The sequence below is a fragment of the Nylanderia fulva genome, unplaced genomic scaffold (assembly GCF_048542155.1).
Source record: "Nylanderia fulva isolate GAGA-0341 unplaced genomic scaffold, ASM4854215v1 Scaffold29, whole genome shotgun sequence".
In the NCBI taxonomy this organism is placed as follows: domain Eukaryota; kingdom Metazoa; phylum Arthropoda; class Insecta; order Hymenoptera; family Formicidae; genus Nylanderia; species Nylanderia fulva.
In genome coordinates, this window is record NW_028190358.1 from 1216828 (window position 1) to 1233428 (window position 16601).

Genomic DNA, 16601 nt, shown 5'->3' on the forward strand with positions numbered 1-16601 from the left:
AGAATTCTCTTAAAAATAGCTGTATCGCGGTGTGAATAAGTTATCTCTTCGACGAGCCATTAGGAAGTCGGAAAAAGTTCTTTCATTCTGAACTGAGAAGCGACACATACAGTGTCTGGGAATTAAGTAGCCGAAGAAAATTGCTGACAACCGCAAACGTGTCGTCGCGATAAGGTACCGGCAATCTTTAACTCATAAGCCTCTTAAGAGCTTTTGCCATTTAATTAAATGAGCGAGCACAGAAATATAAAAGAAGATTCTTTTCGTTATTTTATATACATTCAACGTATTGCGGGAACGAACTTTGAGAAGTCGCTGCCGAAGTGCAATTTGATTCTCGCGGCTTAACGCCTCTTCTGAACGTCGTATTTTTGAGAATGGTTCATAAAAGGCTCGCGTAGTTAACGCAAAATGCGGTTATATCGTTTCCACTTCTCAGCAGAATTTCTAAAGAAGTCTAGGGCGTTTCTGAATAACGCGGAGCCACTTCTATATGCGCCGTCGATTTTTATCAGACGAGGACCCCCGACGCGACGGAGAATCATTTCTCCGGGAAATATTGCATCGGGCTTTCGCATTTCCGATGTAAACTCTTTGGGATGCAAATTTTCCTTTCCTGCGTCTGCTCTGTCGTATCAGGCCTCACAGCATAATAAAGAAACGCATATATCGAAGATGAAGCGTGTTCGTCCCTCCTATCCGTCGATCAATTTGCTTTACCTTTCGCATCGTCTGTCTCTCTGTCATCAAAAAATTCCGACGACATATAACGCATATCGAGGAATTGCGAAATTTCGCTCACATATATTTTACATTAGTAAATGCGTTGACAAATTTACTTTGTATAAAACGGAACGAACGTCGGAAAGAACTAGTCTCGCAGATTGCTCTTTCTCTTACTCTTATTAGCTTTTTAAATTCCTACCGTTTTCATATTCTTACGTGTTCTCTCTACAAAGATAGGATTATATATATATATATATATATATTATTTCGTAAATGATGTAAGAAGGAATGTCGATCGATTGTGTAAATCTACTCTCGCCATCAATTTGTCAGGATTTGTTCGAAACTCAGAAATTTAAACATAAAATTGATCTCTATTCATGTTTGCGATATGTCAAATCATATTGCAATTGAAACGTGATGAATTAAAACAAAATGATAAACTATTAATTTTTCAAGAAAATAAAAAATACTGTAATTTCATTTCCATTTATTTCATTCACATATTTCGTGATAAACTTTAGATAAATTCTCTCTTGGAAAAATTAATTATTTATAATATTATTATATTTATTATTATTATTATAATATTATTTATATTTATAATATTGTTTTGATTCGTATTTTAATAATATTGCAATTGAATATTGTAATCAAAACGCAAATTCATCAATATTTTATATCCTCCTAATTCTAATAACACATGTCCGAAGTTACAATATTGATGAATCCACAATCCACAACTATATAATATGAATAATTTCAATATGCATATTATACTGAATTGAAATAAATAACAATTGACAACCATGAATTACAATTTCTATAGCTTTTATTACAAATTATATGATTGTAAATTTCATATTTAATATTTAAATCTATATAAAATATATATTTTGAAATATTTTGAGAAAAAGAGATAATAAATGGTACGGTATGCGTTTTAAATTATGAGACACTGTTGCCGTGTAAATTATGGGAATGAAGTGCTTTACAGGGAAATGAAATGGAGAGATTTCTTATAAGCCGGAAGACTGAGATGTTCTGAGGTAATGGAAAATATTGATATCGAAAGGAAGGAAAATACGATCGAGTCGAGAGAATCGAGTTTCTTTCTTTCCTTCCAGAGGAGTGGTCTCATTATAAAGACTAATGGCACGGTAGTTCGTACCGCATGAATGATGATGGAATCCTTTCTCGATATTCCTCACTCACTACTTTGAGATTAGCCAATTACTTGAAGCGCAAAACGTTTTGTTAAAGTTTTTTTTTTTTTTTTTTTTTTTACAAATGCTAATTCTCGAATTTCTACTTATTGTCCGCGTGTATATGATAAAATATTCGTATTAACTCCTGCAATGGCCCGAATAAAGAACGTTAAATCATCCTCCACGTCTTCGCCTATAACGCGACGAAATGCTCCGGCAAACTTTCTTGGGGCGAGTCGGTTACAATTATGGAAGCTCTTTTTTTAAAAAATAGAACTGTTTTATCGTTTTATGGCACCGCGCCGTCCTTTCACTTGTTGAACGCGAAAAACTCCGTGGAAAAGTCTGTAGACATGAGATATTCACTTTTCTCATAGCAAGCATATATACATATATACACGCACATACACATTTTTCTTCGACGGTGATCTTGCCGCCTTCGATGAAGGATGTTACGACGATCAGAGACCGTCATCGGCTCGCGCACGGCTGATCCCGTTATAAATTTCAAATTCGTTCGTAGAGCGCAAACCATATTTCCCGGTCTACCGCCGGAGGAGGATGGAGAAAAAGCTCGTTTGATATTGGCGATATAGCAGCACCGTAAATTGCGCTTTGATATATCATGACGCGGCCAGTGGATATTGCGCGTGCAACGTTATTCTCAGTCTGATCTATGTGTGCGCTCGTCGCCAACGGGACTTTTTGAAAAACGCCTGACAAGGTGGAAACAAAAATATTTGCGCGGCGGATTGGCCGGTGATAACGTGTAACAGTTATCGATTCGCGTTAACCGCCCAGGCTGTACTGCGAATTGATGAATTCTCACTCCGACGGAAAATCTATTAGCTGTAACCATAAATCAAAGAACGTTTACCCGCTCTCTATCTCTCTCTCTCTTTCTCTCTCTCTCTCTATCTCGCGGGATTTGGGAATTCCCTTTATCTTAGGTTAACCGCCGTAAGCAGATGTATTACGTTGTAGTTATCTCTTGCTACTGAGAGTTACTCTCGACAAACGTAAGTTATGCAAATGTGCAAAGGGCCTTTCTCACGCTCCACAGTTGGCGAAATAATTAATGCAACGCAACACCGTTATTTATTTTTCTTTCCATTTTTATGATTCAAAGTTGGCTCTATTTAAATTCGTTGATTTAATTATTTTTAAATATCTGCAACTTTGGTTCCCCCTGAGATAATTAATCTCTCGCATCACCGTCGACTTTCTACAAAGTGATGTCCACAACTGGGTCATTTGAGAAAGACGTGTAGCAGAATCAACTTCGTAAACCATATCTAATTAATGAGCAGCGCCAATTAATTAGGCAGTTTAAAGTATAATCCGTCTTTCTAGGCAGCGGAACAGTCCCGTTTCTTCGCACAACACCGCAAAAATGTTATTAACGCGAAAATTTATGCGATCCTTTCGCCTGAGCCGCGTCCGTTCCAATTTCATAAACAATAGGGGTCCCGCGTTATATTGTCAAAAGCGATAATAAATCTTTTGATTAAAATCTCGTAAAACATCCTCCGTCTAAAGAAAATTTATTTGTACACGTGTCGCACTTGTATTCGAACTGAAAATCGAACAACGAGTTTTTAATGGAGTTTGCAGCTAAACGAAGGATGGAAATGGGTCGATCACGGGGAGATCGTGGGCGAGCTAAATTAAGGGCATCGCATTTATGCGGCCGGTTCCTAATTAATTAAGTATCTCGGAAGAAAACTCGTCTTCCAAGGCTCTAGTAACGAGGGGCTTGGCGGAACCACTCAGAAATCTTAATAGCACGAGAAAAAAGGACTCTTTGTCCATTCGATTCGCTTTCCGTACAATGCGGGGAATTTTCCTCCGAGTTCATTCGCCATTAATCGCCAAGTTTGATTCCATTGTTTGTATCGGTAGTAAAATCGCGACGTTCCCTCGATCGATGTAGCACTGACGAATGCAGCGAGTTATCGAAACGTACATTGAATGCTCGCGGACTTCGCAAACGCTTCGCAGGGATAAAAGTTTGCATTTCTGAATACCCCAGTCAACGAAAGTTCGTTTCTCCTTCCCTCTTCCGTCACACTCCTTCCTTAACCGGAGCACCTACTTGTAAGAATCTTATCGAAGGCGTTACTTCGAAATGAACTTCCGATCGGATCAGAGATTTCGGGAGAAGCAAAAAAAGCACATCGTAGTGCGGCCCAAGGCCGACGAAGTCCGGGGATTTAGCCCTTTTTACGACGAAAATCGACGACGTCCGATAATCCGTTAAAGTAATGATCTTTTCTTAAGATCGATAATGACGATAATGGCTCTATGAATAACCTGGGGTTTTGCAGACCGTGAGCGATTAGATATATATATATATATCTTTCGCATATATATATATATATATATATATATATATATATGCGAAACTATATTTGAGTAGATTATTTAACATTGTAATAATTTAATTAATTATTTCGTAGAAATAAATTTTTAATTTTCTCTTCATGCCTAAAATATAGCATTATTGATCTAAATAGCAAAATACATTTAGATGTCAACATTATGTATTTAAATTGTGTCTGGAAAGTTAAAATTATCTTTCCTATATATAATATACTATATATATACAATCAACATTACGCTAGAAACAATTAAAGTTATAGTGAAAGTTACCCACAATTCAATTGATAGTTAATGTTGATTTATCTTCGACGATATATTTGAACAAAGATATTTCAAGAAGTTAAAACTTCTTTCGTAGATATTTATTTGAAAACTTTTCTCTCTCTCCTTCTTTCTTTCTCTGTCCCTGCAACAATTATATTTCTAATACTTCTTTAAGATGTAAGATGTCATTTAATAAAAAGGTCAAATGTACCTAACCGGTTAATTTCTGCAAACTCGTCAATTTATTTTTTTCTATTTCCTTTCATGTTATTATAATATTGCTCAACATCAACATACAATTTTTAATATCATTTACGAATAACATTATTACTCGCAAACACATGTGTATATGTAATTCAAAATTTATTAAATAGACGATACGATGTGCTTTGCAAAATTCGAGCGCAATCGTATTTTATTTGAACCAGTTCGAGTCTCTGCATTGCGTTCCTAATCTCAAGTATCAAAGAGAAAATCGGGATACTGCGAACTCGGATCAAGTATTTTACTTGCAGTGCCGGAAACATCGCGTCCGTTAGTTAAACTTAATCCTACGACGCAAATATTGAAGGTGAATACAAAATTACAGATTACGACGAAGCGAAGCGGCTTTCGATCTTAAGCGGCGTCGTTTGAATAAAACATCAATCTAGAGTAAATGTGAGGGTCGCGAGGTATCGAGTTTTATAATTTACGTCCCGCATATTTAACCGCAACTTCATGTATAAATTATGGTTAATCGTATTAAGCGACAGCCAAGTCAGCTGCTCGGAAAGAGCATCCGATCATAATTAACGCCGGTTACTTCGACGATGACGATGACACGATGGATGCAAATCTCTTGGCAAGTCAAAAGTATGAATCATCTTAACTGCGAGAGAGAGAGAGACCTGCATTCCGGATATGTTGAGAATCGATTTATGGATTCGGAAATAGCGAGGGAGAGATATTTCGACGCGTTACTGGAAATTGTCGCGTGCAACAGTCAGAAAATTGCCATTTAATGTAGAAAAATTTATTGACATAGTAACTATTTGACATAGTTTCCATGCGTTATTTACGCGTATATGTATAGGTATATGTATACATGTATGTGTATGCGCGTTTGCGCTCGCATGTACAGCAATTTGCTTTTTTCTCATTTTGAGCCGCGTGCCATCGGACCTCGACGTAGAACATCTACAATTTTCAATTTCCTAATGGATATGTGCGGTAGCTACACGTTACTCAGCCGCGATCATTCAGTTGGGCTGATTGAAAATTGCAGCCGCAAAGCGTATCAAGGAATCGATACGTTGACTGAGCTACTCGATAGCACATATATATCCGCTTTTGTAGCGTTGCTTATATCGTATTAGGAAGAATTTTCACGATAGTATTACAGATTATACGATTATATTCTGCCTCGAAAATTTTAGAATTAAATTTCATGTGCACAATTTTTCTACATTAAGTATAGAAAAGAATAAAAATTAAAAATACAGAGAAGAGTAAAAATAAAAAATTAAAAAAAAATTATCTATCTCTTTCTCTTTTCCTGGCAGAATCAATTAATTATTTCTGTTGTATTCTGGAATATCTCGGTTTAGTTCTGAATACTATAAAATGTTATTTTTCTTGTATAAAATAAGGATATAACGTTGCGAACATCATATTATCATGCTTTTACAATATATCTGCGAAGCGAATACATGTCAGATCACGTAAAGTATGAACTATAGTAGATAATGCGCGATGAAGCGCATAAACGAGAATAAAAAGCAAAAGAACGTTGAAGAAAATATATGTACTATAATGGCGAAGTGATAAACTTATACGGCGCGTCGCGGTGTATTTAATAAAAAATTACAATTTTTTTTACAATAAAGTATATGTAGGTTTAATGTACGCACGTAATACAATATTATATATATATATATACGTACGCACGAAAGCTATCAAAATATAACCATTTTACAGCTGTTTTCGTATAATTATTTTTTGATATTACAGAATCAATATTATATAATATTTATATTTGTTAGTAGCAAAACAAGAAAATAAAAATAAACAAAATAAAAATTGGTTCGTTAAAAAATCCAAACGAGAATGTACAGACCAGCGCAAAAGGAAAAGATTGCGTAAAATCGAAATAAAAATAATTTGATTTTGAGTTTTACATCGAAATGAATATCAATTTGTTTCTTCGATTCTTTGTCGTATAAATATTTTTTTATAATTTTGGTAATTTATATAATATAATTTACTAAAAATAAATAATCTTGTAATAAATATTCCATACACAAAAATAAAATTGCATTGTTGAATATAAATTCTCAGATTGATTTGTTAATCTATATACTACCTATTGTCAAATTTTCCCTGTACATTTATTTTGCACAATAGAGATTATTATTATTATTTTAACACAGCTAGACAACAAATAATGTATCTCATGGTAAATAAAATCATCAGGCGTGATGAATAAATGATTTGCGCGAGATTTTACGGAGCTCGGTGAAAGTCGCGCTGATACGAGTAGTAATGGTCTGATGATAGTCAGCCGGAGAGAGCGGTTTTAAAGACGTCGCTGCGCGATATTACATTGGCGGTACACTACTGCATTCCCGTTTATGATCTGCGACTAAATAACGCGGCTTGCATCTTCAAACCAGTTACACTTACCGGCAAGATCTTCACTTCTTTTCGAGATACGAGGGTTTATATACTTTTCTCAATTCGTAAACCGCGCTCGTAAAATTGGCTGGTTTCATGTGCTGTGTCGCAATCTTTAAAACATTTACAAAGTGTTCGATGTAGCGAGCACATGTGAAATAATAATAATATTAATCAATAGTAATGAGATACATTAATAATTTACACGCAATAAAAAGTGTATTTCGAGAATTGTATTCGATGAACAACTAATAAATAATTATTGTTCTACCATCGCGAATGAAATAATTGAATTTGCATTAATTGGAATATAATTGACGATGGAATGCTCTGAAGAGCGATCTGCTAGAACGAAGCATCCGTCTTGTTACTACAAATCATCGTGTTGAATAAATACAAAACCGTCGAGCGGAAAATTTATGATCCCATACGAAACATGCAACAGCATCGATTCTATCGTATCGTGCATCGCCTTAACGTACAAAAAAAATTTCTCCGAATGTGTTATCACAGCGTTACAACAACGTTCGCCGTGTTTTCCAGATGGTGTTTATCGAATGGAAAAATATGCTCGTGGCAATTCCGTTAATGGTCGCGCGGTCGGATTCGCGCATGACGTTACGTCGTAAAAGCTGTTCCATACCAAAGAGAGTATGTCAAATGCATGCTTTTTAAATGCGCTGCACGCATTTTCCTACGACGTTGTTATTCCCGCCGCAACAACATATGTCAAGTCATTGTTGTCTCTCGTATTCGTTTCTTTCTTTCGTACGGTCGTTTGCCCCAATTAACAAATAAATATGTACGCGCGTTGCAGTTCAACCATTAACTTCTTTTTGCTCCTTAACAACGGTATTGTTTTATTTATAGTTTCGAGATGCGTGTTTATTTGTTTGACGGACAACATTTTTATAGAATTTATGCAATTTATTTGATATTAAAATATACACTACGTCAGACAGATTATTTACTTGAAACTGAGTAATGTATGCATTTGTTAAAATATTTGTATTATTTAAAATATTTGATATTTTGCAAATAAAATTTTGATGTTCCAGCTCATCGCAGTATTATCTTTACGTAATGAAAATTATTTTAATTATATAAATTTATTAAAACAAAATATTTTTACATTATTCTGTGATATAAATATTTGAAAAATTTTTAATTATACACTGCTCGACTTATCTCTTTAAATAAACTAATATGCTAAATGATTTTCTATCTATTTTAGAGAGAAAATTCAACGCTTGCTTACCGTGCAGCAGTATGAAGAGAAAGAAAGTGCAGATCATCTTGAAAGGTATGCACCAACTGGTCCCATTGCCGTTATATCGTAAATTCATTCCGAGTACTTTTATAGTCCATCGTTTCCGGTACATTTCACTGCAACTGTTTCTTCAAAGTCACAACAATTCGACAAAGGCGATGTATCTTCCTAGTTGATAAAAAATAATGTCCAATGTGGAATTCACAATCAGTGACAGTTGTAACACTTACTACTTCCCCTTGTTGTTTCTTTCATTTATTATTGACAATGTTTCTCGTAAAATTAGATTAATTTAGCAAACAAAGCAACGACAGTGCTAAAATAACCACGTCATCAAATTAAGCAATAAATGAGAATATTATAATTTGTAACTTTATTTGATTAATTAAAACTGTGTATGCAAAATATGTACCTTAAATTATTTTCAACAGCTTAGCATGAGCGTAGAAATTAAAGCGAGAAAATGATCGTTCCAGTAATCAGGTTAACATCTCATATTATATACGACGATATACTTGATACTCCCAAATTATGCAGTGGACCGTCATGCGCAAGTGGTGCGCAATTACTCGGGGAAAAGTAATTACTTCCACCGCGTGATTACGATTTCAAGCGCCGACAGCAAAAACGGAGACGAGAGAACGTTTAAAGTCTATTTACACATATCCATGACGTACCTATCAGTGAGATCAGTGATAATTATTCACACATGTTCGTACAGTTTGAATTCAGTGTTTTTTCGAGATGGCTCAGTTTACGGACGAATTGGCAATGATTGCTATACAATTTTGGATGAAGAGGAAACCAATGAGTTTGAAAAAGGTGTCCATACATTTCAAATGTGATAAATCATACAGTACAGAATATTGCCGCACTAATTTAATTAATTGTTTATTATATTTATAAACCTAAAAGATATCTATATAAATATAGGCACACATTTACATTTAAGTTGTGGATTCGAATGCAAATAAAATATTATATTAATTATTTAAAATTTTACCGTAATTACGTAATGAACATATTTTATTTGCCACGAAAAAGTGATTTGCTCTGCATAAAATAATCCACAAGCAGCTTATTGCTGCACAAATATTCTTGGCAATAAACCCAATATGTCACTGTACGGACGCACTGAACTGAGACTGAACGATCCGAATATTGTACCGGATATGTGTGAACACATCCATTCCAGAACAAAGGAATGATAATTATTATCACTGATACTGATGAAAAATCACCGAACTGAACGGATGTGGCACTGATACGGATATGTGTAAATAGACCCTTTATCGCATCGCGCACGTAATGTTGTTTCTACACTACTGAAAAGTGTACGTGGTATTTGCCTTCGTGTCAAGCACGAGCAACGAAATCAACAATATGTGGGATTAAACGCACGCAACGTGCGAAAATGCGCTTCATATACTATATATATATATATATATATATATATATATATATATATATGTACACGTACATATGTATGCATATGTTTCGGTTCTCCGTTAAGTTTGCAGTAAGTGACGCGCGGCGGAATGCTCGATTGAAAACGAACGTGATATGGTTTCAATTGAATTCGCGCGTCCATTACTCGGGTGGTGGTCGGGTGTTACTGTGGGCAGCAAATCATAATCGACAGAACTAATTTGGTATGCACACAACACGACCAGGGATATTAATTTCACTTGTCATTGAATTTCAGTGAATGCATCCGCACGCGAGGCAGATACTAATATAAATTGCTCGTGTGTGCTGCAATGAGGCTGAATAAATAGTTTAATCAGAGATTGAATCATTGTCAAGGAATTGACGAATCATTGTCAAGAATTGATAGTAAAATCGCGCGATTTGCAATATTAATAATATTATGTTAATTATACTTAGCTGTCCAATATGCGTACATATAATCAAAATAATTAAATTCACATTATTATTCGATACGACTATTTAATAATGAATATTTAAAAAATTTCCATAGAATTAATGATTTATCTTCAATATGTAAAGAAACCACTTAGTTTTAATTAGAGATATATTAATTATATATAATTTTAAATAAAAAATACACTAAAAAGATTTTTTTTTTCGAAAAATAGTCAAATTACCTGAGATAAAAACACAATTCATCAACGCGATAGAGTGGAATTTAAAAATGACGATTTTTCTATATTCATAGCATTCATCACACGAAATATTCACAAAATATCGATGATGCGAAAACGACCACGTGCCCGTTTCTATTACGATTCATTATTCATCGCGTTCTCTATGCGTGAAAAATTCATTCGCCCGTGCATTCAGTCAATAGTAAAAAAAAAACACACCCATGGCTAATAAATGGATCGCGTATTTAACGATCAGTCCCGCACTCGTCAAACTGAATCGTAGAGTGTTCGAGTCTAATCTTTAAAGTCGCTCGACGCACTCGTTCGTCGTTACACCACCGAATGCATCGTTCATTATCAAGGGGAAACATCTCACGCATCTGTCGTCACGAGCACACCAGATATACCTTTTCGTCCCTTATCAACTGTCACGAACTGTGTGAATGACTGGGCGACAAGTCTCGCGTAATCACACACACAGAGAGAGAGAATAAGAAAGAGAGAGAGAGAGAAAGAGAGAGAACCGGCGCGCCACTAAATCCTTCCAGCGCAGCTGGTCCGTACTTCCACGTGGGCGAACTACAGTTCTCCTGCGAGATGCATCGTCACAAGGATCCGGCGACGCCGGTGTGTGACGTACGATCGTGCGAAAAGACTAGGTGGGACCGCGCGTTACATCCGTCCCTCTAAAACGCCGTTCATTCATCATACCGCACTCACACTAACACGTCCGGCCGCGAACACGTTCACGCATAGGTGCCAGGGGAAAAAGGGGTGAACGGAGAGGGAGGTGTCGTGCATCCAGTGTCGTGTATGCACGGTTCGCGAAAGGCCGGCAGGTGGGGGAGGTGGGATACCACGAGGGGTCGTGAGAGGAGATTGCGGGGTAGGCGAGAGATCTATAAGGGGGTAGGAAGCGAGAGGGAGAGATAGGTGCGTAAAGAGACCGGTGGGCGAAATGCTGCCGTGGTGGAGACCGCGACCCAACTGCGCCAGCGCTTAGCTAGATATCAGCCCCCGACCACCGACGTCAACTCTTACCACCACCACCGCCGCCACTCTCTCGCGCGCTGTACGATGCCCAACCATGCCGACTCTCACCCACCCGCATGCCACCCTATCATGCGCTGCTGTCCGTAGTCCTACCGTCGCGTCATCGGCCTGCTTGATTGCGAGGACGGCTCTGCTCTGGCGTCCGCGATGGTATTTCCATTGCCGCTGCGAGAGCATTGTCGCCGATGACTTTTGTGCGGTCGCGCAAACGTCACGTGCTGTTCTTGTGTTATTATTAAAGTTGTTAGTTGGATAAGGGTTGCAAGCGCGCCTAGGGGTAGGATGAAAGTACTGTTATTGCCTGTCCCGAGATTACGAATGTTGGCCGCGATATTTAACGCCGGCACCCTCGAACCATATACCGAGTATCGACTTTGAAGGAGAATTTATCGAGCTCGGAAATGTTTCTATTGCAGTTTTCGGATATTGCACTTATTATATGTAATGCTTTCTCGATGGATTTTTATTTCAGCGCGTTTGACAAAATTAAAACTAAGCATGGATAAAATAAAAATTTTTGAAACATTAGATTATGAGATTTGACGATATTATATTTATAGGAAATATGAAAGCACAAATACAATATTTTTTAAAAATTAATATTCGTTTTTAATAAACATTTTGTTAAAAAAATTGTTCTCATATTATAATATGATTAGATTTTATCGAGGATTTTTCTTATATTATGTAGAGTTCAAACTTAGCTTTATTTTGTCCGGATATTAATGTGATATTATTATCGATTATAACGATGTTGATGGTTTTCACAGTTCTCTTTTTAATCTTTCATTCCTTGCCAATAAGCCAACGGTATTCCTGCTGGCAGCGTCAGCGTTAAAGGCAATATGTACGATGGCATTTATATTAATACTCGAAGCATTGCCGGATGAGATATTATGATTGTATTCCTGTTTTTGCTTTATGGCAATTGTTAATTTACTTGTTGACTGTAAAAATCACTCAATGAATGTGCAATTTTTCTACATAAAAATGTAATATTAGAGTAAAAAATTTTGACGATGATACTTATAGTTGGATAATTTTGTAAAATATAGCAAACGGCATCAATTTCTTATAATGTTATTACCATCGTTGAGAATTTTTGTGCTTGCCATTGTAATTTCGGTTTTTTGGATTTCTAAATAAGGTATCATTATAGTAAAGCTTTTGCTGTAGCTATAACAATTATGGTGAACATTTTACTTCTCATTCTGAATCACAAAAAAGCGGATTATCCTTTTTTCTACTGCATTCGTTATATCATGCAATTTATATCGTTAGAAAACCGCGAACTTTCGCAAAGCCAGCGACTTAAAAGTTTACCCGGTAATTTTCTGAATACGAAATTCTCTCTTTCTCATCGATTATACATTTTATTTAGTTTTATCTTTCTGTTGATCCTTCCGCAAGCTCCTCTTCTACGTTGATATTCGAAGATATTCTAATGTAAAGCGCGAAACGGTATTCTCGCACCGAAATACGAGAAAGATAACAATATTAAAGAAACATGTCTCTCTCTCTCTCTCTCTCTCTCACCCTCAGAATATCATGTATCAATCATTGAGACCTTAGATGCCTCGGTTCAGCCGTGCTCTCGATCCCCTTTTATAGCGTAGTGCACAAGTCGTAAGCTCGTAAATACCGAGAAGCGCGAGAAGATGCTCGAGCGAGGGCACGGAGCAATTTTCGTCGTATCTTGCAATTTTCATGCAGCTGCAAATGGTTGTGTATGGCCCGCCCAGAAGGCGAGGCACGCTTCGCAGGTGTTTGCCGCCTGGGTGTGCCTGACGATGACCTCGTTAAAGCGCCTTTTAATCCCGTATCAAGATCATCGGCAAGCACATAGCTTTTTTTGCACAAAACTGAATTTCTTTCCAACATATTTTCCGCGATATGGATACCGAAGAAATTTTCAACTTTTATAAGCGAAGTAAAGAAGTAAAACTCGAGATAGCGACAGAAACGGTATCATCCCTCTCGCATAAAAATGAGTCGTTTGGATTAAAATGCTTAAGAGGAAAATTTTTAATCCCTTAGATGACTCACACGTCTTTCTTTTTTTTTGTTTTTGTTTCGCGCACAACATGAATATGTACGTGACTATCCATTTGAAGACAATTGCCGCAGTTTTGACACGCAAACACGATACTCCACTAGCTGTGCCAAGAAATCTGATATATCCTTTCAACCTATATGCAGTAACAATTAAGCGCATTAGCACGACCGTAGCAAATGCCACGGCGAAACTTCGCGGAAGGTATGTCGTCGTCGGAGTGGCCGTCGTCGCGGCATTAGTTGGCAGTCTTTGTGGCAGTAACTGTTTCCTGGTTTACGCGGACATTCCACTCACAGCTCCAATCCGGAAGAGCTAGGATCGTGAGGCCGACAGCGCGTTAATGCCCGCAGCTGAAAGGGATACGGATCACAGATTGCACCTCCCACGGCTGCAACATGCACTATCGATAAGCCGTTATCGCGGTGGTATCGCGCGATGCAAATTTGACACAGCATTCCGTCCTACCGCTATTATTTTCGCAATCGCGATCCTCGCTATCTTTTATCTCTAATTTTAATGTGCGATTATCTGGATTTTCTCTTGCTTTCGACTGTTGCGTCAAGTGAATTTTACGTTCGACTCGATTTCGAGAAATTCATCCGAGTAATATTTTATTTCAATTAACCATTTTTTTTTCTGTATGGTGACGTATTCGGGAATTTGAAATTATGTTTCATCAAATTTAATTTTATTCAAATTTTTATACTCGTATAATATAAAAGAATTTGCAATATTAATTAAAAAAAAAATTTCCTTTGTAACATATTTTGGTAAAATACGCGAAAACACGCCGACGTACCATGAGTAATTAATAAATATTTTCGCTGATATAGAGCAGCAAATTGGAACTAATCAGCGAGTCACGTACACGTGGATTTATCGAGATCCCGGAGAATTATGCGGGTGGTGAATGGCTTATAATCTCGCAAGATTATGCCGATATCTCCTGCAGAGAAAGGATGACGCGAGGACGACGATTCTCGTACGGAGAACATCGAGCTCCAGATCCGATTTTGACATGCCGATATGATTTGCTCCGAACATAATAAGCTTAACATTGTTATGGAAATATTACGTTACACAAGTTTGCAAACAATTAAGTATTTTCGCGCGGCGCTCACGAATCGCTTATGTGCCTGCCGATTATGATGCGATGTAATAAGTTTTACATAGAGTTTCTGTCGACGTTTCTAACAAACAAATTACGGCGCTTTCGCGAGGCTTGGATCGATGTTACGCAATATATGTTCGATGCGATGCATTACATGTTCTCGCTGCGCCTTAAAATAAATCAGGCAAGATATATAGGGCATCCTCTCTCATATCAAATTCCAATCGATTTTCATATTACATTATTATAGCAAAGTACCTTTGACAATATCAATGTAAATTTAATTTCAAGTTTAATCATCAGACGAGTAATTCATATATTTCCATAATTCCCATGAATAATTAATTATTCTAATTAGTATATATGGATTACTATCATTTAATGTATTAATATAGATGAAGATTTGTAACGACTGCGAGTTATGACAACTTTATATAAACAAGGAATGAGCTTATCTTCAAATTTCTCTCTTCATGATTTCATCATCGTTTGAACCGTACGTCAATATTTTAGAGGGAAAGAGTTAGATTTCCTCGCTGAAAATGTATTTATGAATTACTCATTCTCGCTTAATGCTTCAGCATTTTTATAAGGTAGTAATGAACGTAATGAAGTGCAGTTGCTATCTCGTTTCATCGGTTTATCCCAAAACGATGCAAAAGTATCGCTCACACGAGGCTCATTAGCATTTAGAGTGGAGAGAGATTTATTCTCTGGCTGTGATTGCTGGATCACGACACGGCATGCATAGGATTATCTTCGAGGACCTGGACAATAGTGACCTAATCCATTTATAAAGGAAACGAGGTACTTTCGTAGGGGGTGATCTCTCCAGCAGTCTCTCGTTTTTCTTGTGTCGCGCGCTACCTCGGAATTTTACGTTTTCTCTTTTGTACCTTCGAGTCACGTAAGGGTATACTAAGATATAACGACAAATCTTTTATCTCGGATGATCGGAGCTCGATATAATTCCCTACGCGTTTATTTTTCGCCAGACATGCAGTAAAACCGTTTCGCGCGATTGAATCCATGCGTTGTTAAAAAAATTGATAACCGAAAATGCATACAAATTACTGCCGTTAAACTTTACGATACATTAAGCAATTCGAGGTAACCCAGTCGATTTATTGGCGCGCATATAAACTTGCAGGGGGCTTCTTTGACAATTCAATTCTGAATCTATTATCGCATTCATTCCCAATTTAAAATTGCCACTACATGCAATTCGAGTTTCGCTAATTACTCAATACGCGCGAAAATGATCGCGTGAATAACCGTGAGCGAAGGTTTATTGCGGTTGCGAAAGTCAATATTAGCAGTAAGACCATATAATTTCGCTAGCGAAATGATTGGCAATATCGTGTAACGATACCTCACAATGTCTACAGCATATGCATACTATCATATAATTCATATCTTTAATATATACATACGAAAACAAAATATATTTAATTATATGTATATTAAAAAGCGAAAGCACAATGAATCTATTAGTATCTATTAGTATCTATTAGTATCTATTAGTATCTATTAGTGAAACGAAAACGATTTTTCAGATAGTCCTTAAAAATATAAAAAATATAAGCTTGACTGATACCCAGATGTTTTCGGTAAAATTGATAATAAAATTAAAAAATTGCAATATGCAAGAATTGGTAATTTATTTTAGAAAATGATGACTCTTGTAATAAACGGTGTCGCACCATGGATGTGCATCAGATCATCAAAGTTATTTGTGCAAACTGCTTTGCCGTGCAGCTGCTTTGTA

General features: G+C 36.6%; 1 protein-coding gene across 2 annotated transcripts in view; it reads right to left on the reverse strand.

Moving 5' to 3' along the window:
• Positions 1 to 11587, reverse strand: part of LOC114933120 (zwei Ig domain protein zig-8-like) — a 50545-nt gene extending 38958 nt beyond the window's left edge. For both annotated transcript variants that reach the window (XM_029305600.2, XM_029305596.2), the window contains exons 1-2: positions 10614 to 11587; positions 8494 to 8673 (exon numbers count right to left, since the gene is read on the reverse strand). In XM_029305600.2, coding sequence (XP_029161433.2) covers positions 8494 to 8617 — 124 coding nt within the window. In that variant the 5' untranslated portion in view covers positions 8618 to 8673; positions 10614 to 11587. The remainder of the gene's footprint in view (positions 1 to 8493; positions 8674 to 10613) is intronic.
• Between the last annotated feature and the right edge of the window lie 5014 nt (positions 11588 to 16601).